This window comes from Anolis sagrei, chromosome 1 (genome assembly GCF_037176765.1).
Source record: "Anolis sagrei isolate rAnoSag1 chromosome 1, rAnoSag1.mat, whole genome shotgun sequence".
Classification (NCBI taxonomy): domain Eukaryota; kingdom Metazoa; phylum Chordata; class Lepidosauria; order Squamata; family Dactyloidae; genus Anolis; species Anolis sagrei.
In genome coordinates, this window is record NC_090021.1 from 339,082,271 (window position 1) to 339,106,281 (window position 24,011).

The 24,011-nt window shown below is 42.7% G+C and overlaps 1 protein-coding gene across 1 annotated transcript; it reads right to left on the reverse strand.

Moving 5' to 3' along the window:
• Positions 1 to 396: 396 nt before the first annotated feature.
• GNPNAT1 (glucosamine-phosphate N-acetyltransferase 1) lies at positions 397 to 17,578 on the reverse strand. The gene is made up of 6 exons (XM_060753197.2): positions 17,437 to 17,578; positions 8,881 to 9,078; positions 6,555 to 6,617; positions 4,753 to 4,880; positions 4,432 to 4,493; positions 397 to 1,701 (listed from the first exon to the last, which is right to left on the reverse strand). The coding sequence occupies exons 1-6, from the start codon at positions 17,492 to 17,494 to the stop codon at positions 1,554 to 1,556; spliced, it is 657 nt and encodes a 218-aa protein (XP_060609180.2). The 5' UTR covers positions 17,495 to 17,578; the 3' UTR covers positions 397 to 1,553.
• Positions 17,579 to 24,011: the final 6,433 nt, after the last annotated feature.

A 24,011-nucleotide genomic window follows, 5' to 3' on the forward strand; every position in this document is an offset into this window, starting at 1 on the left:
GTGTATTAGAGGAGAACGACATAAAGGTAATAGCAGCTTCTCCATTTCATATCAAAGAGCACAGATTCTGAAAGGCTCTGACTACAAAACGGGTCGCTTTTGGCATTAGTACATGCCATTAAAAGCCAAGTTACTAAGTGTCTTAGTGACTCATCTTCCAGCAAGACACCAGCCAACATCTGTAATTCAAATGGAGATGACTGATTTCCATGTTCACGGTCTAGACACGACTGAGAAGCACATTAGGAGAACATTCTAGAGAAGTAAGAGTCATGGTTTCCCGTGAACTGTATGCATTTGTCCTAAATGAATGAACTGCACTCACACTTCATACTCTGAGGGAAGGAGCCTCCGACTCCGAAGTCAACCAGAAATAAAGTGATATTTTGAACTGAATTATACCGTAACACATTTTCTCTTTATTTTCATTTGACAATGCTTTTAAAAATATAAATAAAACTTAAACATCTCCCAAAAAGTCAAGAGTGCCCCGAAACACAGGAAATGGGATCCTTTCTTAAAGCAGCCTTTCGGTAATATTTTATAAAGCTAATGACTCAACTATAAAACCCTTCTCTAATAACCTTCATATTCCCTGAAGCTATACTATGACCACCCCCTTCCAGTTGAAATGGCAAGAGAGGAGCTGTAGGCTTAGTTACCACCTGATGGTAAGAAGTGCTGAATTGTTTATAATAATAATAATAAAGGAAAATAAGATTAAACACAGAAAACCTGCGAGACCGACTTTGGATTTATGCAATCTATGGACTGGGATGTTCCTAAAGAAGATGGCTTTTTTGCAAAGAAAAGAGATGATAACCTAAGCAGGAAAGGTATGTTCTCACGCGCTTTCTTTGCAGCAAGACCTACAGTGAGCGCTATGCATTTTCAGAGCCACAAGAGTTACAGTATTTTGCCTCTCGATGCATTTTAAAAATTGTGAAATGCTCCATGCCCAGGTTTTTGCTTGTGGTTTGAGGTATTAAACTGCATGAGAAAGTGGAGGCTCATTCTGTCTGCAGCCGTTTCCACCCGCTGTTGTTGCCGTGGGACCAATAAAACCACCCACGCTTTTGAGAGTTGTCACCAGAGGCCTGTAAAAAAACTGAGGTTCCTTAATGCCAACACAGAAATAGTTAACTCTGGCCCAGATGTGTGTTTTCTATTCCTGTGTGACCCAAAAAAAATTACACAAATGGGCCCAGCTTCAGTTACAACCACAATCTGGCTGCCGACAAAAAGCAGCAGATCTCTTGGGCGCAAAACACAAGGCGAGAAAAAACACCAGGTAAAAACCCAAACCGACATTGTTGTCGCATTTTGTTCAAGTCCCAGCTATCAAAAAGCGGTGTGTAGTACACACAGTAGGAAACAGCTTTGAATAGGTTTCGCTGTTGCCAAGGAAACCCAAAGTAATTTGTCTTCAGTACCAAAGTATTTGTCAAGGTGATTACTTCTTTTGCAGCAAATTTGTTTTCCTAGAGAACGAAGACAGTCGCAGAAACGCCTCCACCAAAAGTTCATTGCAGGAAATGACAGCTGGAAGTTCGTTAATTGAAGAACCTTTGACACATGTAATTTTCTTCAGACACGGAGTATCCTATTTTTTCGTAGAAGGCTACGTTTTTGGGGAGGCACTCGAGGGTGATTTTGTAGCAGTTCAGTCTCTTGCTCAGCAACCTAAGAGTTGACATCAGCCTAAAAGAAGGCAGATTAATACTTGGAATTAAACAGGAAACTCATTAGAATAACAATTTCAGACTACATGGAAGCAAGGACCAGTGTGTAAATGCCCCAGAGAGATATACAGTAGAGTCTCACTTATCCAACCTTCACTTATCCAATGTTTTGTATTATACAACACCCAGATCCACAGGTAAGAGGAGTGCATATTTACCTGCAGGATAATGTCTAGGGTGGGAAAAAGAAAAAACCCTTGTCTGTTTTGGTGCTGAATTTGTAAATACAGTAATTACTACATAATGTTACTGTATACTGAACTGCTTTTTCTGTTGATTTGTTGTAAAACATGATGTTTTGGTGCTTAATTTGTAAAATCACAGGCTTTTCTTTAATCCCTCTTTATTATCCAACCTTTTTGCTTATACAATGTTCTGCTGGCCCATTTATGTTGGATAAGCGAGAGACTACTGTATTTAACATGAGTGTATCTACCTGCCATTGCCCAGGTGTCGTGGGCAGTTGTCTCCCTGCTTTCATCCCTTCTTTCTTTCTCTCCAATCATACTTTCCCCCCTTTTCTCTTCTTTCCTTCCTTCCTTTTCCTTTCATCTCCCTTCTTCCCTTTACCTTTCCCTTTCTTTCCTTTCTCCCTTCTCCACCTCTGAGGGCCTCCCTCTAACTGTAACATGGCTCTCTTTATGGTTCTTTCCTCTCTTCCCTTACAGATATCACTTAAACCAAATCTCTTTTCTCTAATTTGTCATTGCCCCCTTCTTTTAATTGGGAGTTAACCTGTTATGTACTATAAAGATGACTAGGAATGTGGGTAGTTTAGGACACAGAAGCTAATGTTTTATAAGTTACTAGCCGTCCCCTGCCACGCGTTGCTGTGGCCCACTCTGGTGGTCATGGGGATTCTGTGTGGGAGGCTTGGCCCAATTCTATCGTTGGTGGAGTTCAGAATGCTCTGAGATTCTAGGTGAACTATAAATCCCAGCAACTGCAACGCCCAAATGTCAAGATTCTATTTTCCCCAAACTCAACCAGTGTTCACATTTGGGCGTATTGAGTATTCATGGAGAGTTTGGTCCAGAACCATAATTGTTTGTGTCCACAGTGTTCCCTGGATGTAGGTGAACTACAACTCCCAAACTCAACCACCAAACCCTTCTAGTATTTTCTGTTGGTCATGGGGGTCCTGTGTGCCAAGTTTGATTCAATTCCACCATTAGTTGAGTTCAGAATGTTCTTTGAATGTACATGAACTATAAATGTAGATCCACCTTAATGATGGATCTACATCTATAAATGATGTAGATCCATCTTAATAGGACGACTGACCACTGTAGTTTTATATATAGTGTTTTTAAAGTTGTTTTTGTAATTGTGATATATGATATTTTAATGAGTGTATATGTTTTTTATGGCTGGAAACCAGGCTGAGTCCCTCAATGAGGTTGAGAAGCTCGGTATAGAAAACTGGGAAATAAATATTTATTTTATTTTATTTATTTATTTATTTCTTGCACTTATTTACCGCCACTCTCAGCCCAAGGGCGACTCGTGGCGGTGAACAACAACATAGAATAAATAAATAAATAAATCCCAGCAACTACAACTCCCAAATGACAAAATCAATTTTTTTGAGTGAAGGACATAGATTGGCTTGTTAGGTGTCTTATGTCCAAATTTGGTGTCAATTCGTCCAGTGGTTTTTGAGTTCTGTTAATCCCACAAACGAACATTACATTTTTATTCATATAGATACTAGCTGTACCCTCCACGCGTTGCTGTGGCCAACCTTCCCTCCCTCTTTCTTTCTCTCCTTCCTTTCCTCCCTTCCCCCTTTTTCTTTCCCTTCTCCTTTCTCTCCTTTCTTCCTTCTCTTCCTCCATCCTTCCTTCCTTCCTTCCTTTGCTCTTTGGTCTCATCCTTCCTTCTCTCTTTCCTTCCTTCTTTCCCTCTCTCTCTCCTTTCCTTCTCTCCTTCCTTCCCTCTCTTTTTCCTTCTTTTCTTCTTTTTCTTTCCTTCTCTCCTTTCTTTTCTTTCCCTCCCTCATTCACTCCTTCCTTCTCTACCTCTTTCTTTCCTTCTCTGCTTTTTTCCTTCTTTCCCTCCCTCCTTCCTTCTCTCTTTCCCTCCTTCATTCCTTCCTTCTAGACATAGGCCGGAAAAGAGTTGGGCTCGAAGGCAGCGCTTGAGAGAGGTTCGTCCCTGCTCTCTGCAGAGCAAGGACTCCATGGTTAGTAAGCCATGCATCTACATCTGTATTGTCATTTAGCTTTTGGGGGTTTAAAAGTTCTTTCTGCTTCTTTTTGGGGGGATTTTATGAGTGATGGTCACTTGTTGGTCTGTTAAGAGTGTAGTGTCCAAATTTGGTGTCAATTCATCCAGTGGTTTTTGAGTTATGTTAATCCCACAAACAAACATCATTTTTATTTATATACATAAATAAATACATTTTAACAGCATATGTGAAAACATCTAATGGTAAAGCATATTTGTTTAGATCGGACATGGGCCAATTTGGGCCCTCCAGGTGTTTTGGACTTCAACTCCCACCATTCCTAACAGCCCCAGGCCCTTTCCTTTTCTCCCTCAGCTGCTTAAGCCTGTTAGGAATTGTGGGAGTTGTGGTCCAAAACACCTGGAGGGCCCAAGTTTACCCATGCCTGGTTTAAACCATCTTTAATTAAAACACACCTTTCAAGATGGGAAACAATTACAATCATGCAGAGCTACTTACAATTTCCCAAGTTGTTTTCCGCGACAGTCTCCATTTACAACAACGTCTTCTATCCTTCCCCTCTGAAAAACAGGCACAAATATTTAACCACAAAGTAGGGAGAGCATAAGATAGGCATGGGCAAACTTTGGCCCTCCAGGCATTTTGGACTTCAACTCCCTCGCTTAAGCGGCTGAGGGGGGAAAAGGAAAGAGCCTGGGACTGTTAGGAATGGTGGGAGTTGAAGTCCAAAATGCCTGGAGAGCCAAAGTTTGCCCATGTCTGACATAAGATATTTATTTATTTAAGATAACAGGTTTTCTTCTTCTTCATGACACCTACCTTTGCACACGAGTGAGTGAATTTATGCTCTATGACCAGAGTTGCAGTCGCCACAATCTCTCCTAGATTAGTGTCTTCTACGACGATGATATAGTAGTCCCCAGAACTCTTCATGTGTTCAAAGGTTTCTACAGAAAGACAGGCAATAAACAATTGAGCATTGATTTGGTACTAGCTTGGGGACCTGGCGGTACTCAGGTTATTTGAGAAAGGCATTGTTTATCTAAACTTAAGTCTAGATCCAATGTCGATTGGGTTCAGTGGGTGCGGGTGAACTACAACTCTCATATGTAAGTCCCATCGTCCATGGTCCATCCTCTTCCAAAACACACCAGGATGTAGAGTGGGTCATGGGGGCTGTGTGTGCCAAGTTTGGTCTCAATCAGTCATTGGTGTGGGTTGCAGTGGTCTCAAGAAGTGAGTGAAGGTACTGCAAGTCCCATCGTCCATGGTCCATCATTCCACAGACCATGCCAGGACGTAGAGTGGGTCATGAGGGCTCTGTGTGCCAAGTTTGATCTTGATCAGTTATTGGTGTGGGTTGCAATGGTCTCAGGAAGTGAGTGAAAGTACTGCAAGTCCCATCGTCCAAGGTCCATCATTGCACAGACCGTACCAGGACATAAGAGTGGGTCATGGGGGCTCTGTGTGCCAAGTTTGATCTTGATCAGACATTGGTGTGGGTTGCAATCATCTGAGGAAGTGAGTGAAGGCACTGCAAGTCCCATTGTCCATAGTCTGTCATTCCACAGACCGTACTAGGATGTAGTATGGATGTAGGATGTAGTACGGATGTAGTCATGAGGGCTCTGTGTGCCAAGTTTGATCTTGATCAGACATTGGTGTGGGTTGCAATAGTCTCAGGAAGTGAGTGAAGGTACTGCAAGTCCCATTGTCCATGGTCCGTCATTCCACAGACCATACCAGGACATAGAATTTGTCATGAGAGCTCTGTGTGCCAAGTTTGATCTTGATCAGACATTGGTGTGGGTTGCAATCATCTGAGGAAGTGAGTGAAGGTACTGCAAGTCCCATAGTCCATGGTCCATCATTGCACAGACCGTACCAGGATATAAGAGTGGGTCATGGGAGCTCTGTGTGCCAAGTTTGATCTTGATCAGACATTATTATTATTATTATTAACTTTATTTGTACCCCGCTAGCATCTCCCGAAGAACTCGATGCGGCTTACAAAGGCCTCAAAACACAACGTAACAATACACTGTTGTGGGTTGCAATCATCTGAGGAAGTGAGTGAAGGCACTGCAAGTCCCATCGTCCATATTCCGTCATTCCACAGACCGTACTAGGATGTAGAGTGGGTCATGTGGACTCTGTGCCATGTTTGGTCTTGATCCATCACTGGTGTGGGTCACAGTGTTCTCTGGAAGTGAGTGAAGGTACTGTAAATCCCATCATCCATGGTCCTGTCTCCTCTAGCCCAAACCAGGATGTAAAGTGGGTCATGGGGGGGTTCTGTGTGCCATGTTTTGTCCAGTTTTGTCATTTGTGGGCATCACAGTGGTGTGTGGGTGGTATATTGAATGAAGATACTGCAAATCCCATCATCCGTGGTTGGCCCCCCCCACCAAACTGTACCAGGTCACTAAGTGGGCCACATTGTGTCTGTGTGTCAAGTTTAGTCCAGGCTCGTCATTTAGTCCAGGCTTCGTAATCTCTGGAAGTGAGTGAAGGTACTGCAAATCCCATCGTCCATGCCCCATCCTAACCCAAAACCACACCAGGATGTAAAGTGCTACCTCACATTTGCCTTCATAAATGGTTCTCCAGCGGATACTTACTCATGAATTGCTCAGGATTGACAACTCCAATCTCGGTCAGCTGACTCAGGACTTTTAAAAATCCTGCAAATCAAAATGTACATCAGGGTTTTGTTTTTGTTTTTTTGTACTCTTGACATTTCACTCTACAGAAAGATCTGTGAAAAATAACAAGCTGGAAATCAAAGCAACGAGTGGGGATCATCAGTCTTCCGAGTGCAGTAAAACCTGAACTCTCTGAAGGCTGCTGTTCACCAAAGTGAATAAAATATACAACGAAGGCGACTGTCCACCAGCAAAAACAATAATAATAACCGGCAACAATCTATAAATAAGCAGAGCATCAAGATTTAATAAAGCTGATAATAACGCTTCAAGTAAAATAGAAGAAAATTTAAATTTAAAGAATTAGGCAGGGCCGACCATCCTGCAAAGGCATTTTCCTACCCAAGTGACTTTTTAAAACTGTTACAATTTATTCTGCCCATTTCGTTTCCTAATTGCTTCTATCTTTAAAATATGGGAAGGGTTTATTAAACTGCAAACATTTTGGCTTTATGGGAGGGACATCCTGCAGCACATTTTGCTATCATTTATTTTATTTATTTCGGATTTCTTTGTCCCACCCTGGTCATTCCACAGATCTATAAACCTAATTTTCCTAGTTCCAACAGATCTCACTACCTCTGAGGATGCTTGCCATAGATGCAGGCGAAACGTCAGGAGAGAATGCCTCTAGAACATGGCCATATAGCACTCCCCCTCCCCCAATTACAACAACCTAGTGATTCCGGCCATGAAAGCCTTCGAAAATACATTGGCAGTGTTATGTGTAGCACAAACATAACGCTTGGTCAAAATTCCAGGTCTTTATCTTCGATTGCATCATAATTGCTACAGTCTGAATATTGGTCAAAATTGGTCACAACACATTTTGATGCACACTTTTGAGTCAACTTGTTTGACTGGATTTTGCATCCATAATGTTAAAATTAATTTCATCGGAATCAGCAGGAAAAAATTGTACAGGATTTCAATTTGTTAGCCATTCTTACACATTTAGTTTCTATTTTATTTGACCCCAAAAATGGCATTTTCTTAAATGTTGTGCAAATGCTGACTGATCACCCTTCGGATAAGAGGGTCTATTTATTATTTATGTATTTACAGTAGACACACAACATATATAGACATACACACAGAGGCTATTTAACTTTCCAGGTTCATGAGGGTATGTTTTGAATTCCGGCCACCGGGGGAGCTATCGCTTCACCGTCTACTTCATAGAATCAAAGAGTTGGAAGAGACCTCCTGGGCCATCCAGTCCAACCCCATTCTGCCAAGAAGCAGGAATATTGCATTCAAATCACCCCTGACAGATGGCCATCCAGCCTCTGTTTAAAAGCTTCCAAAGAAGGAGCCTCCACCACACTCCGGGGCAGAGAGTTCCACTGTTGAACGGCTCTCACAGTCAGGAAGTTCTTCCTCATGTTCAGATGGAATCTCCTCTTGTAGTTTGAAGCCATTGTTCCATTGTGTCCTAGTCTCCAGGGAAGCAGAAAACAAGCTTGCTCCCTCCTCCTCCCTGTGGCTTCCTCTCACATATTTATACATGGCTATCATATCTCCTCTCAGCCTTCTCTTCTTCAGGCTAAACATGCCCATCTCCTTAAGCCGCTCCTCATAGGGCTTGTTCTCCAGATCCTTTATCATTTGAGTCGCCCTCCTCTGGACACATTCCAGCTTGTCAATATCTCTCTTAAGTTGTGGTGCCCAGAATTGGACACAATATTCCAGGTGTGGTCTAACCAAAGCAGAATAGAGGGGTAGCAACTTGTGACACTGATGGATTACTTCATCTTTCTTTTCCATGCTGCTGGAGAGTTTTATGGCGTCGTAAATTAGTTAAATTAGCCTCCCCGCATAAGCGGTACCTAAATTTCCTACTTGACAGATACAACTGTCTTTCGGGCTGCAAAGGTCGACAGAAAGCTAGACAATGACCGGAAGCTCACTCCAACCCTGGCTGGCTTCGAACTTATGATCTCTCGGTCAGTAGTGATTTTAATGCAGCTGACTCCCAACCAGCTGCACCACAACCCGGTCTAAATCAGCAACTATTGCAGTTAGAGACCTCGCATTTTGGGAAACTTAAGTTTAACATCTGACTGGCGCTACAGCTAAAATTTGAATTTGAAAATGGAGAACATGATGGTGGGACGGTTTAGATCACTTGGCACGGAATGACCCTAAGCATAATCTCAGCAAACCTAACATCAGATGTGTACATTTCTAGATTATGACTTGAAGGAATGCTACACAGATCATTCACAAATGAGGAAGATACCTCTGTTGATGTCAGCAGAGCAAAGGGGTCTCAGGACCAGGCCGTCACCGGGATCCATGGGCGAAATGGCCGGGGAGAAGGTCACAGTGTTCTGGCTCCAGTCCAAATCTCGGAGGAGCTGAGGGTCAAACATCGGGGTGCTGCTGGGCTTCGTGGTTTCCGTGGGCATCATGGCAGCCGCGACTGTGGGCTGGTGCACTGAAAGAGAAGGACATAATTAGCTCCAAGTGATATTTTCAAGTCTTCCAACATTATTCTGCGTTTGATTAGCTTTAAGTTTGTGCATGTTGCAACTCGGAGTAGTTTTCACCTTGCTTCAGATACTACCAAACCAAGGCTGTAGGTTTTTGTAGTTTATTGAGGAAAGCAAAATCAAAACAAAGAAATAGAAATGCAATAGCTCCAGAGGCAAAACAGAGACTTAAATGTAAAGGCAAAGTTCCCAAGATCCAAAGGCAAAAACATGAAGCATAATCCCTTAGTAATGGTCAAACAAAAGTCCATGGTTAACAGTTGAAAACAAGACCCAAATCCCAGACTCAGGAAGCCAGAAGCATGCTGCGAAAAGCCAAGGAAAATCTCCAGAAGTTAACATGGGAAGAGCAATGTTGGACTGACAACTGCCTGTCAGCTACAAGACTAAATACCCTTTGTGAACATGAAAGCATTGCGTTGCCCTTGGGCACCTTTGGCTTCTCGCTTGCTGGCCAAGCAAGTGCTTCTCCGAAGCCTTAATTGCAAACGATCTTGTCTGCTCGTTAATTCATTATCTGCAAGGCTATGCAACCCCTTATCTGGGTCCAGCTGGGACGGATCCTCCACCTGGCCATGTGGGATTTCACTCTCGCTATCAGTTTCTCTAACTGCAGGAACATTCCTTTCCCCGGGGAACTGACTTGTTGTTTCTCCTTCAGCAGCCAGACTATCAGCCCCATCTGAAACATGAATCTGTAACCCATCAGCCTCCTCGTCATCCTGCAGGAAATCAGGCTCGGAAGGCCCAAAATCAGGTTCAGAAGGCCCAAACAGCTCAGCTTCAGACTCAGAGTCAAGCTGAGTCACAACAGTGCATCACAAGCATGGTCAAACTAAAAGAATCCCACACCTTGTGTGACTGTGGAGCAGAACAGACAACTCCGCATCTGTATGCTTTTCCACTCTGCCGTGCCTCATGTACAGAGGAAGAATTGTTGGAGGCTACCGACAATGCCATTGCTGTTGCCTGTTTTTGGTCAAAAGATATTTAGCCACCTGTGCTCCTTCTATTTTTATCGGTTTTATAGTAATTTATGCAATGCTTTTGATAAGAAATTAAAAAATGGGCAAACGTTGGCCCTCCCTCCAGGTGTTTTGGACTCCAGCTCCCACAATTCCTAACAGCCTACCGGCTGTTAGGAATTGTGGGAGCTGGAGTCCAAAACACCTGGAGGGGGGGGGGGGCAACGTTTGCCCAACTGTAAATGTGAATTATCAGTAATTAATGATATCGGTAGGCTGTTAGGAATTGTGGGAGCTGGAGTCCAAAACACCTGGAGGGAGGGCCAACATTTGCCCAAGTGTAAATGTGAATTATCAGCAATTAATGATATCGGTAGGCTGTTAGGAATTGTGGGAGCTGGAGTCCAAAACACCTGGAGGGAGGGGCCAATTTTTCCCAACTGTAAATGTGAATTATCAGCAATTAATGATATCGTAAGCCCAGCTTATGATCTCGCAATTACGGACAACATGCCAACCAAAAAAAAACTATTTACTTTTCGTTCTTTTGACGTAACAAAAGGTTAATGGCATCAAGAGAATATTTATTTTCCATCCGATGGAGGCTTTGGATAAAAAAAACCAGTATCACAACCAGGAGGGTTAAATCAACATTACAACTCTTTTGAGATTAAAAAGTCCCAAGTTGGGAGGACAACTTTTTCCGCTGAAGGCAATGTTTGGGATGACTCCAGGTTGTTTTGCAATTCTTATTGTACTATTCGGTTTTGCAATTCGTAGTGTACTGTTCGCCACTGGATCAAGAAATGACTCTAGCAGCCAAGACCTCCTCCCACAAAATCATGATCAATCTTGACCAATTACTATGGCCCATGAGAAGATGCTAGAACAGCTAGCCAGAAATCTGTTTCCATCTTGAGGTCAATGGGTCCCTTCATTGCATCTACACTAGAACTAATGCGGTTTGATGACACTTTAACTGCCATGACTCAATGCTATCGCGATCTCCATTTCGCTGAGTCACCACCACTCTTTGGCAGAGAAGGTTCAAGACCTAAGGCAGTGTTTCTCAACCTTCCTAATGCCGCGACCCTTTAATACAGTTCCTCATTTGTGGTGACCCCCAACCATAACTATTTTCATTGCTACTTCATAACTAATTTCGCTACTGTTATGAATCGTCATGTAGATATCTGATATGAAGGATGTATTTTCATTCACTGGACCAAATTTGGCACAAATACCCAATATGCCCAAATTTGAATACTGGTGGGGTTGGGGAGGATTGATTTTGTCATTTGGGAGTTGTAGTTGCTGGGATTTATAGTTCACCTACAACCAAAGAGCATTCTGAACTCCGCCAATGATGGAAGTCAACCAAACTTGGCACACAGAACTCCCATGACCAAAAGAAAATACTGGAACGGTTTTGGAGTTGTAGTTCACTTACATCCAGACAGCACTGAGGACACAAACAATGATACATCTGGACCAAACTTGGCAAGAAGGATTGATTTTGGCACTTGGGAGTTGTAGTTCCTGGAATTTATAGTTAACCTGCAACCAAAGAGCATTCTGAACTCTGCCAATAATGGAATTGAACCAAACTTGGCACACAGAACTCCCATGACCAACAGAAAATACTGGAAGGGTTTGGTGGGCATTGGCCTTGAGTTTGGGAGTTGTAGTTCACCTACATCCAAAGAGCTCAAACAATGATGGATCTGGACCAAACTACTCAAGACTACTCAAAATGCCCAAATGTAAACACTGGTGGAATTTGGGGAGCTTGACATTTGGGAGTTGTAGTTGCTGGGATTTATAGTTAACCTACAATCAAAGAGCATTCTGAAATCCACCAATGATAGAATTGGGCTAAACTTGGCACACACAATTCCCATGACCGACAGAAAATACTGGGTTTGGTAAGCATTGACCTTGAGTTTTGGAGCTGTAGTTCACCTACATCCAGAGATCACTGTGGGCTTAAACAATGATAGATCTGGACCAAACTTGGCACGAATACCCAATATGCCCAAATGCGAACACTGGTGGAATTGACATTGACATTTAGGATTTGCAATAGCCGGGATTTATAGTTCACCTACAATCAAATAGAATTCTGAACCCCACCAATGATAGAATTGGGCCAAACTTCCCACACAGAACCCCCATGACCAACAGAAAATACTGGAAGGGTTTAGTGGGTATTGACCTTGAGTTGTGGAGTTGTAGTTCAACTATATCCAGAGAGCACCGGGGACACAAAAATAATGATAGATCTGGATCAAACTTGGTATGGATACTCAATATGCCCAAATATGAACACTGGTGGAATTTGGGGATAATAGACCTTGACATTTAGGATTTGCAATAGCCGGAATTTATAGTTCACCAACAATCAAATAGAATCATGAACCCCACCGACGATAAAATTGGGCCAAACTTCCCACACAGAACCCCCATGACCAACAGAAAATACTGGAAGGGTTTAGTGGGTATTGACCTTGAGTTGTGGAGTTGTAGTTCACCTATATCCAGAGAGCACCGGGGACACAAAAATAATGATAGATCTGGATCAAACTTGGTATGGATACTCAATATGCCCAGATATGAACACTGGTGGAATTTGGGGATAATAGACCTTGACATTTAGGATTTGCAGTAGCCGGGATTTATAGTTCACCTACAATCAAATAGAATTCTGAACCCCATCAATGATAGAATTGGTGTTTGCCAAAGGTGTTCCTAAGACCATCAGAAATATTTATTTTCTGATGGTCATTGGCGACCCCCCCCCCAGGGGTTCCGACCCCCAGGTTGAGGAACACTGAACTAAGACTACAACTCCCATTATTGTATAGCATTGAACATTAGCAGTTAAAGTAGTCTCAAACTCCATCATTTTTACAGTGAAGGTGGAGCCCAAACTCAGAAGAGACATACATGTACCCTGCATGTAAAATACATACAAGGAAACTCTACAGCGGAGAGTCAATGGTGAATGATTAAAGGTATATGATATGCAGCAAATGTTTGCCGTAAGGTGGAGAAAGCAAACAAGGAAATGGCTCTTCCTGCGCTGCCACCTTGGCGGATGCAGCTTCCTCTTTGCTCACCTGGTGCATTACTTGATCGTTATGGTTTTCATTCATTTACTAGCCGTCCCCTGCCATGCCTTGCTGTGGCCCACATGGGAGGTTTGGCCCAAATCTATCGTTGGTGAGGTTCAGAACGCACCGTGATTGTAGGTGCACTATAAACCCCAGCAACTACAACTCCCAAATGTCAAGATTCTCTTTTCCCCAAATTCCACCAGTGTTCACATTTGGGCATATTAAATATTTTTGTAGAGTTTGATCCAGATCCATCGTTTTTGAGTGCACAGTGATCTCTGGATGGAGGTGAACTACAACTCCAAAACCAAAGGACACTGCCCACCAAACCCTTCCAGTATTTTCTGTTGGTCATGGGAGTTCTGTGTGCCAAGTTTGGTTCAGTTCCATCATTGGTGGGGTTCAGAATGCTCTTTGATTGTAGGTGAACTACAAATCCCAGCAACTACAACTCCCAAATGACAAAAATCAATTTTTTGAGTGAAGGACATACATTGGGTTGTTAGGTGTCTTGTGTCCAAATGTGGTGTCAATTTGCCCAGTGGTTTTTGAGTTCTGTTGATCCCACAAATGAACATTACATTTTTATTTATATAGATATGGCTTTCTCCCAACGTTTAATCATAGAATCAAAGAGTTGGAAGAGACCTCATGGGCCATCCAGTCCAACCCCATTCTGCCAAGAAGCGGGAATATTGCATTCAAATCACCCCTGACAGATGGCCATCCAGCCTCTGCTTAAAAGCTTCCAAAAAAGGAGCCTCCACCACACTCCGGGGCAGAGAGTTCCACTGCTGAACGGCTCTCACAGTCAGGAAGTTCTTCCTCATGTTCAGGTGGAATCTCCTCTCTTGGAGTTTGTAGTTTAGACTCAAAGCGGTTTCCAGAACAATTCATGAAAAGCATCGTCAAGCAATCAATACAATTTCACATCAAGACGGTTATGGCAAAATCAAACATTAATTCATTCATCCATCTATATAAATAAAAATGCTCTTTTTGCTTTGAGTGTCGTCATAACTCAAAATCCGCTGGACGAATGGCTGCCAAATTTGGCCACAAGACACCTACTAACCCAAGAAGTGACCATCACTCAACAACATTGATTTTGTCATTTGGGAGTTGTAGTTGCTGGGATTTATAGTTCATCTACAATCAAAGAGCATTCTGAATTCCACCCATGATGGAATTGAACCAAACTTGGCACATAAGACTCCCACACCCAGAAAATTCTGGAAGGATTTGGTGGGCACTGACCTTGAGTTTGGAAGTTGTAGTTCACCTACATCCAGAGAGCACTGGGGATTCAAACAATGAAGAATCTAGACCAGTGGTTCTCAACCTGGGGTCCCCAGATGTTTTTGGCCTACAACTCCCAGAAATCCCAGCCAATTTACTAGCCGTTAGGATTTCTGGGAGTTGAAGGCCAAAACATCTGGGGAACCCAGGTTGAGAACCACTGCTCTAGACCAAACTTGGCACGAATATTCCATGTGCCCAAATATGAACACAGATGGAGTTTGGGGGAAATTGATTTTGACATTCAGGAGTTGTAGCTACTGGGATTTATAGTTCACCTACAATCAAAGAGCTTTCTGAACTCTTAACAATGGAATTGAACCAAACTTGGCACACAGAACCCTCATGACCAACAGAAAACACTAGAAGGGTTTGGTGGACATTGATCTTGAGTTTTGGAGTTGTAGTTCACCTACATCCAGAGAGCACCGGGGACTCAAAACAATGAAGGATCTAGACCAAACTTGGGACAAATATTCCACGTGCCCAAATATGAACACAGATGGAGTTTGTGGGAAATAAACCTTAACATTTGGAAGTTGTAGCTACTGGGATTTATAGTTCCCCTTCAATCAAAGATCATTCTGAACTCCACCAACGATGGAATTGAACCAAACTTGGCACACAGAACTCTCATGACCAACAGAAAACACTAGAAGGGTTTGGTGGACATTGACCTTGAGTTTGGGAGTTGTAGTTCACCTACATCCAGAGAGCAATGGGGACTCAAAACAATGAAGGATCTAGACCAAACTTGGCACGGATATTCCACCTGCCCAAATTTGAACACAAATGGAGTTTGGGGGAAATTGATTTTGTCATTTGGGAGTTGTAGCTACTGGGATTTATAGTTCACCTACAATCAAAGAGCATTCTGAATTTATAGAGATAAATTTCACAACATATCTTATGAATGCCATATGATAATGATGATGATGATTAAACTGAAGGGCTGCAAATAGGGGTTCAAACAACCACCATAAAGTCTTGTTTTCCTCTCTTATGCAGGTATAATAACAGACCAGGTATAACGCTTTGATGTATGAATACAGACCATCCCTCAGGTGCTCATTAACCTTTTGACATCGGTAGGAAAAATTCATATTAAGCAACATTCTCCTATTGCAAAAACCAATCCTATCCGGTTCTCAAATCATTGTGTCCACTTTTTGGTTCCAAAAACTATGAAGCCAACCAGGTGTGAATACTATTTCAGAACCCTTGAATTAATGGGGATTCATAGGCATGTGCCCTGTGGCGCAGCAGCTTAAACCGCTGAACTTGCTGACCAAAAGGTCGGCGGTTCGAATCCGGGGAGCAGGGTGAGCTCCCACTGTTAGCCCCAGCTCCTGCCAACACAGCAGTTCGAAAACATGCAAATGTGAGTAGATCAATAGGTAGCACTCCGGCATGCGCTCATGCTGGCCACATGACTTTGGAGGTGTCTATGGACAACGCCGGCTCTTCGTCTTAGAAATTGAGATGAGCACCAACCCCAAGTTGGACATGATTAGACTTAATGTCGGGGGGAAACCTTTACCTTATACGCATGTCAATTCACTATTACGTGGTTTAGATCAGAATTAAAAGGATGTATAGGGATGTACATATAAATAATAATAATAATAATAATAATAATAATAATAATAATTCATTATTACATGGTCTATTCTACATGAGAGTTGAAGGATTGTCAAAGGATTGTCTGCTTTGACAATCTGGATTATCCTCTTTGGTAATCTGGATTGTCCGATGTGATAATCCGAATTATCTTGCCCGATAATGCAGATTATCCGCTTTGATATTCTACATTATCCTCTTTGGCAATTTGGATTATCCACTTTGATAATCCAGATAATTCACTCTTTTTAATAATCCGGATTATCCGCTTTGTCTACTTTGACAATCTGATTGCGTGCTTTGATAATCCGGATTATCCGCTTTGACAATCTGAATTGCATGCTTTGAAAATCCAGATTATCTTTCTTTGTCCGCTGTGATAATCCGGATTATTCTGTTCAATAATCCAGATTATCCACTTTGTCTACTTTGACAATCTGATTGTGTGCTTTGATAACCCGGATTATCTGATGTGTGTTTAGATAATCTGGATTATCCTCTGGTAATCTGGATTGTCTGCTGTGATAATACAGACAATCCTCTTTGACAATCCAGATTGTTTGCTGTGATAATCTGGATTATCCTGTTCGATAATCTGGACTGTCTGCTCTTATAATCCGGATTATCACAGCAAACAATCTGGATTGTTTATAATCTTATAATCTGGATTATCCTGTTCGATAATCTGGACTGTCTGCTCTTATAATCCGGATCATCCTCTTTGACAATCCATACTGTCTGCTGTGATAATCTGGATTATCCTGTTTGATAATTCGGACTGTCTGCTGTGATAATCTGGATTATCCTGTTCGATAATCCGGACAGTCTGCTGTGATCATCTGGATTATCCTGTTCGATAATCTGGACTGTCTGCTGTGATAATCCGGATTATCCTCTTTGACAATCCAGATTGTCTGCTGTGACAATCCAGATTATCCTGTTTGATAATCCGGATTATCCTGTTCGATAATCTGGATTATCCTGTTCAATAATCCAGATTGTCTGCTGTGATAATCCGGATTATCTGCTTCGACAATCTGGATTATCCTGTTTGATAATCCAGATTATCCTCTCTGACAATCTGGATTATTGGCTTTGAATGTCTGCTTCGACAACCCTGATCGTGCTTTGATAATCCGGATTATCCGCTTTGATAATCCGGATTATAGTACAGAGTCACAGTCTAGCTAGCTCTCGGGCAGCTCTGCTCTCTCCAGGGTAAGGGGGCATTCCCTTGCCTTCTTCCCCTCTCCAATCTTTTCTCCCTCGGCTAGACCCCCATAAGACCCCCGTCGACCCTCACCCGGCGCTGCTTCCAACGGACTCCCCTCGGTGCTCCAACTGCGCATGCGCGACCCCATCCGCGCTCCCGGATCCTTCCCACGAAGACCGACGAATGAACCAGCCACCGCTAAGCCGCTTGCACGTACTGCGCAGGCGCGCCTCCTGGGCGTAGCTTGACTGACGTGGCGACTCCGGCGCGGGAGGGGGCGGGGCTTGGCGGTTCACTGACAACTTACGAGTGGGCGGGGAAAAGGGACACAAATCCACCAATCAGAGAACTCACTCCCTCCCTCTTTCTCTCTCTCTCCCTCTCTCAGCCACGCCCCCTGTCGCTGAGTGAGCTTGCTTCCCCTCCTCCGCAAAAGCGCATGCGCTAACTCTCTCTCTCTCACACATTCTCTCTCAGCCACGCCCCCTCTCGTCGAGTGAGCTTGCTTCCCCTCCTCCGCAAAAGCGCATGCGCTAACTCTCTCTCTCACACACACATTCTCTCAGCCACGCCCCCTCTCGTCGAGTGAGCTTGCCTCCCCCTCTTCTGGAAATGCGCATGCGCTAAAGGAAAGGCGGGAAAACGTGATCTGTAGAAAAATACAGGTCCCTGTTGAGGGGCTGCGCATGCGCAGTGTGCGTTTGGCCTGAGGAGAATTTTCCTTCCACAAAGCTGCATTTTTTTTCCCTTCAGTCACAGTCGTAGAATCGTTTTGACCAACTGGAATATTTGAAAATGAGAATATAAAGGCACAAATGTTGGTGAAAGTGCGAGTTGTGAGGAGCCTTCATGGATACTTTGACTAGGCCTAGGCAAGCTTGGACCTGGCCTAGGCAAGCTTAGGCCTTCCAGGTGTTTTGGACTCCAACTCCCACCATTCCTAACAGCCTCAGGCCCCTTCCTTTTCCCCCTCAGCCACTTAAGCGGCTGAGGGGGAAAAGGAAGGGGCCTGAGGCTGCTAGGAATGGTGGGAGTTGGAGTCCAAAACACCTGGAAGGCCTAAGCTTGCTCAGGCCTGATGTACCACAGTCCTGAAGCGAAGACCACCAGCATTGAAGCGAAGCTCCTCCACCATCGACTCCGCTGGACTGAAGACCACGTCGTCCGAATGTCCAAAGATCACCCAGAGCAGTTGCTTTACTCTCAGCTCAAGAACGGAAAGCAGAATGATGGTGGACAGGACACGAGATTCAAAGATGGACTTAAAGCCAACCTTCAAAAATGAGTCATAGACACCAAGAGAAAACTGGGAAGCGCTAGCCTTTGAGCGTCAACGAATCATACAATAATATATATGGAAAAAACCATATGGACCCCTGTGACCAACAGTGCTGTGGAATTTGAAGAGGAACAATGGAGGGCGGAAGAGAGAAGCCTGTCAAGAGAGGACATTTGGTGGGGATAAGGGAACCGGGCCTTTTCTGTGGTGGCCCCTCAGCTGTGGAAGTCAGAGGGGAGAAACATGTCAAGAGGAAGGAGGTGCATCAAGCCAACCCTTGTTGGGACTGTCTTCCATCCGTAGGGAGACCACTGGGTCAAACTCTGCCTGAAATGACTTGGAACTCAGAGTCCTTCTTTAAGTTGGATGTTTGTAACTCAGGAACTGCCTGTATATGTTTATTCTTTCTTCTGCTGCAACTTTCTTCTGAGTGGCAGCTGTCCATTGTCCGCAGAGTCTGTCATCCGATCTGGAAAAGTAAGGAGCTGACAGAGCTGACAGAGCTTGGAACAGTTACTTGTGTGGATTACATTTCCTAGAATCCTCCAGTTCCCATGTTTCCTATATAATGTTCATGTTTTCCACATCCTCTGTGTCCTCCTGAGTCATCCTCTTCCATTACGAGCAACATTGCCAAACGACCCAGTTTGTGATGTAGACAACTCAACATTAGCGGGCCAAAAACCCACACAAACATTCATTTTGGGGCTGGGCACACCCAAGAAGTCGGTTTCAGTGCTGACTTGGGCCTGGCTCTGCAGAGTTGTATTTGACATTGTCAACCGCACCAGACACATCATTCATAGGGTGGTTCCTCTCTGGGTTGCCAAACGACCAAAAGACAAATAGTGTGGCTTATTTTGATGTCTTTATTATTTATTTGTTTGTTTGTCGCATTTCTATACGGCTCTTCTCTCCCCTGGGGGAACTCAGAGTGGTGTATACTATAGTAAAATGGCAAAATTTTAATGTTAAACATACATATACAAGCAATACATAACATAACTAAATAAATAACATATAAATGTGAATTAAAACCATTAAAAACTCTACAAAGACACATCATAACATGAACACAAAAGCTTTTAGACATTCTTGACATCTCCCTCAATTTTTTTCTAAATCATTTACTTACTTACTTACTTACTTAGGCGATCCCTCGTTATCCGAGTAAGATTGTTCTCCAAGTTCAGTGTACCGGCTGTGGGTACGTAGGTGACTGTGGAGCCCTATTCTTGACCTGCATCTTCTTCCACAGTGAGGGCATCAGTTTCCAGGTGGAAGCCGGTCCCGGTCGGGGTTGGCCTTCCTCTTGGCACGTTTCTCTCTTTCGCCCTCCATTCGTGCCTCTTCAAATTCTGCAGCACTGCTGGTCACAACTGACCTCCAGCTAGAGCGCTCAAGGGCCAGGGCTTCCCAGTTCTCAGTGTCAATGCCAGAGTTTTTAAGGCTGGCTTTGAGCCCATCTTTACATCTCTTTTCCTGTCCTCCAACATTTCGTTTTCTGTTATTGAGTTCGGAGTAGAGCAACTGCTTTGGGAGACGGTGGCTGGTCCAGCGGAGTTGATGGCGGAGGACCATCGCTTCAGTGCTGGTGGTCTTTGCTTCTTCCAGCAAGCTGACATTTGTCCACCTCTCTTCCCAAGAGATTTGCAGGATTTTTTGGAGGCAACGCTGATAGAAACGTTCCACGAGTTGCTTGTTTAATATTTTAATATGCCTAATGAGATGTGGGTAGGCTAAAAAATCTATTCAAGAAAAAAATAAGTTTTGTCTACTTCATTTTTACAGCATGACATCACAACAAAAGAAGAATGGGATAAACTGAAACATCTGCTCACAGAATTCCAGAGGAAGGATATATATTTTATTTATAGCAATCTTGAAAACATTCTACTTTTACCTGTCAGTACACTTCCAGAACCAATATATGTGCCTCCTCTCTTATGTGAGAGACCACTGGGATCACCTGTGCTGGTTTATGCCAGAGCCTTTGCAGTTTGATTTTGAGGTCTTGATATTATTATTATTATTATATCAACATGATCATGATCATCATCTAATAACACTAAAAATTCTGTTCTTGGTTTGAAAGTGTTATTTCCTGTGTGGTCCTTATTTTGAAAATTGTTCTACTACAAAAACTTTGTTTTTGTAGCACAAACTTGGTTAAATTGGTTGAGACTCAATGATGAGATATTCATTGAAAAACTATCACAAAATGTGCTATGGCAGGATGTCCCTCTTGCAAAGAAAAAGTTATGCAGTTTACTAAACTTTTCCCATGCCTTTATGATAGAACCAATTAGAAAATGACATTTATAACCCAGGAACAAAAATCGTGTTACGTATTGTAGTTTATAAAGTTTGAAGGGAAGTATTTTCTTAAGCTGAAAATATAGCCCTCGAGCCAAATCAGCCTGTGCAAGACTTGCTAAACAGGCCGATTTTTCCTTTTATAAGATACAGCTGAAGCATTTGCTGCAGTCTACTGTAAATGATGCAAGTGGTTGTCTACAGGTTTGTGTCAATGCTTAAAACAACCACTTGGTGGCATTTGGAAGCATTTTTCTGTACTTCTGCCAAATTTTTTGCAGTTCACTCATTCAGTTAGGGCAACCCCATGTGGGTTCATGTTTTAATCTAGTGAAGCTGAAGATGAGAGACAGATAAAAGGCAGTGAGAGCAGAAAATCGCCCGCCCTGTTAAAAGTCCAGTCTTTCCAGAAGCCAGGAACTGTCTCTTCTTTCCACTCTGCTGAATATGTCGTTTCTGGCATCAAAAAATGCCAAGCTCAGAGAATAAACAAATGCAAAAATGTGTCCACTAATTGAGAAAACAATGGACACAAAGAAAGTGTAAAGTTATTAATGCTGTTGTTATTATTATTTTCTGCCTCTTGTCATGGCTCAAGGTGGGTCACAACACAGTCAAACACACAAACATTGCAAACTTTCTAAAAACACACATGTTATAATGTAGCCCTATAAAAGACAGATATTAAAACATATTTCTGTAAAATGTATATTAAACACAGTAAAAGCACAGTAGTAAAGGTAAAGGTTTCCCCTTGACATTAAGACTAGTTGTGTCCAACTATGAGGCCTGGTGCTCACCTCCATTTCTAAGCCAAAGAGCCAGTGTTGTCCATAGACACCTCCAAGGTGATGTGGCTGGCATGACTACATGGAGTGTTGTTACCTTCACACTATTGATCTACTCACATTTGCATGTCTTCAAACTGCTAGGTTGGCAGAAGCTGGGCCTAACAGTGGGAGCTCATCCCACTCCCTGAACTCGAACTACCAACCTTTCGGTCAGCAAGTTCAGCGGTTTAACCTGCTGCACCACCAAGGCCTCCGAAAAACACAGTAATCTCAACTTTTTGACCAATCTTACTGGGCATTTGCTTCAAAACTTTACATTGTTTTACTTACACAAGTAAACATAGCTGCATTGTAGATTGTTCCATCTTCTTGGCACCCATAGGGTCTTTCTTTCCTATATTTTTCTTCACATTTTACTTATTTTTCCCCAAGATAAATAATTTCTCTTGAGATCAAAAATATCTGGCCATTGCTGTTTGGGTTTAAAACTGTACTTTGAAGAGGTAGAGGTGATAACAGGACTTTAAAATAGTTTTTAAAGATCATATCAAGGGCTGCTGTGGTTTTATAAGTTTGTATGGATTTCATCCAAATTGCTTTTAATACTAAATATGTTTAATACTGCTTTAATATTTATATAATTTGAATTGTAATAGTTTTAATGTTTGCCGCTTTGAGTCTCCTTGTGGAGGGAAAAAGCAGGATGATAATAATAATAATAATAATGATGATGATGATGATGATGTCTGGTGGCAGAGGACTTTTACAAATAAAACAAGCAGTCGAAGAAGAAAAACACGATGCCCTGGCAGAATATGTCAAGGAAAGCCAAGAACCTGCTTTAATTGAAGCCGATAATCGGAAACTTCTCAAAGCAAAGTAGACAAAGAGTCAGTACAAGAAAACTGCACTCCAAACTAGAGCTGACAGCTGGCACAACAAAGCCTTGCATTGGCAGTTCCTTGAGAAGATTGAAGGAAAAGTTGACTCATGAATGGATTGAAGTCGATAATCGGAAACTTCTCAAAGCAAAGCAGACAAAGAGTCAGTACAAGAAAACTGCACTACAAACCAGAGCTGACAGCTGGCACAACAAAGCATTGCATGGGCAGTTCCTTGATGAAATTGAAGGAAAATTTGACAAGGAGAAGACCTGGTTATGGCTCATGAATGGAACCCTGAAGAAGGAGACTGAAGTAGGCATGATTCTTGCAGCCCAGGAGCAAGCCATCAAAAAGGCCATTAAGGGCAGGATCGAAAAATCAGCTGATGACCCAAAATGCAGACTGTGCAAGGAAGCGGATGAAACCATGGACCATATTCTCAGCTGTTGCAAGAAAATCGCACAGATGGACTACAAACAAAGACACAACTCTGTGGCCCAGATGATTCACTGGAACTTATGTCATAAGGACCACCTGCCAGCAACAAAGAATTGGTGGGATCATAAATCTGCAAAAGTCATGGAAAATGAACATGCAAAAATACTGTGGGACTTTCGAATCCAGACTGACAAAGTTTTGGAACACAACATGCCAGACGTCATGATTGTGGAAAAGAAAAAAGATTATTGATGTTGCCATACCAGGTGACAGTCGCATTGAGGAAAAACAACAGGAAAAACTCTGCTGCTATGAAGACCTCAAAATTGAACTGCAAAGGCTCTGGCATCAACCAGTCCAGGTGGTCCCAGTGGTCATTGGCACACTGGGTGTTGTACCAAAAGATCTCAGCCGGCATTTGGAAACAATAAACATCAACAAAATCTGTCAACTGCAAAGGCCATCTGACTTGGATCTGCGCGCATCATTCGAAAATACATCACACAGTCCTAGACGCTTGGGAAGTGTTCGCCTTGTGATTTTGTGATATGAAATCCAGCATATAGATCTCATTTGCTGTGACATACTGTGCTTTTGTGTCAATAATAATAATAATAATAATTCTGCAAAGACTCTGGCATAAGCCAGTCAAGGTGGTTCCAGTGGTGATCGGCACACTGGGTGCAGTACCTAAAGACCTTGGTCTGCACTTAAACACAATTGACTCCGACCAAATCCCCACCTGCACGCATTATTCACTGATACATCACAAAGTCCTAGACACTTGGGAAGTGTCCGACGTGTGATTCAATACTACAGCCAGAGTAGTGATCTTGTTTGCTGTGTACTCATCTTGTGTTTCAACTAATAATAATTCTAACTTAGTCAACTATGAAATTGTTTGTACTGTCGACTACAGTAGATCACACAAATAAGCCAAATGGCAAATTCGTTCGA

Excerpts from the sequence above, each read along its gene's own strand:
- GNPNAT1 (XM_060753197.2), bottom strand. The coding sequence starts at position 17,494 with ATGGGGTCGCGCATGCGCAGTTGGAGCACCGAGGGGAGTCCGTTGGAA. Across the intron at positions 9,079-17,436 it reads TCCGTTGGAAGCAGCGCCGG|TGCACCAGCCCACAGTCGCG; the intron begins GTGAGGGTCGAC and ends CTTCTCTTTCAG. Across the intron at positions 4,494-4,752 it reads TCACTCACTCGTGTGCAAAG|AGGGGAAGGATAGAAGACGT; the intron begins GTAGGTGTCATG and ends CCTGTTTTTCAG.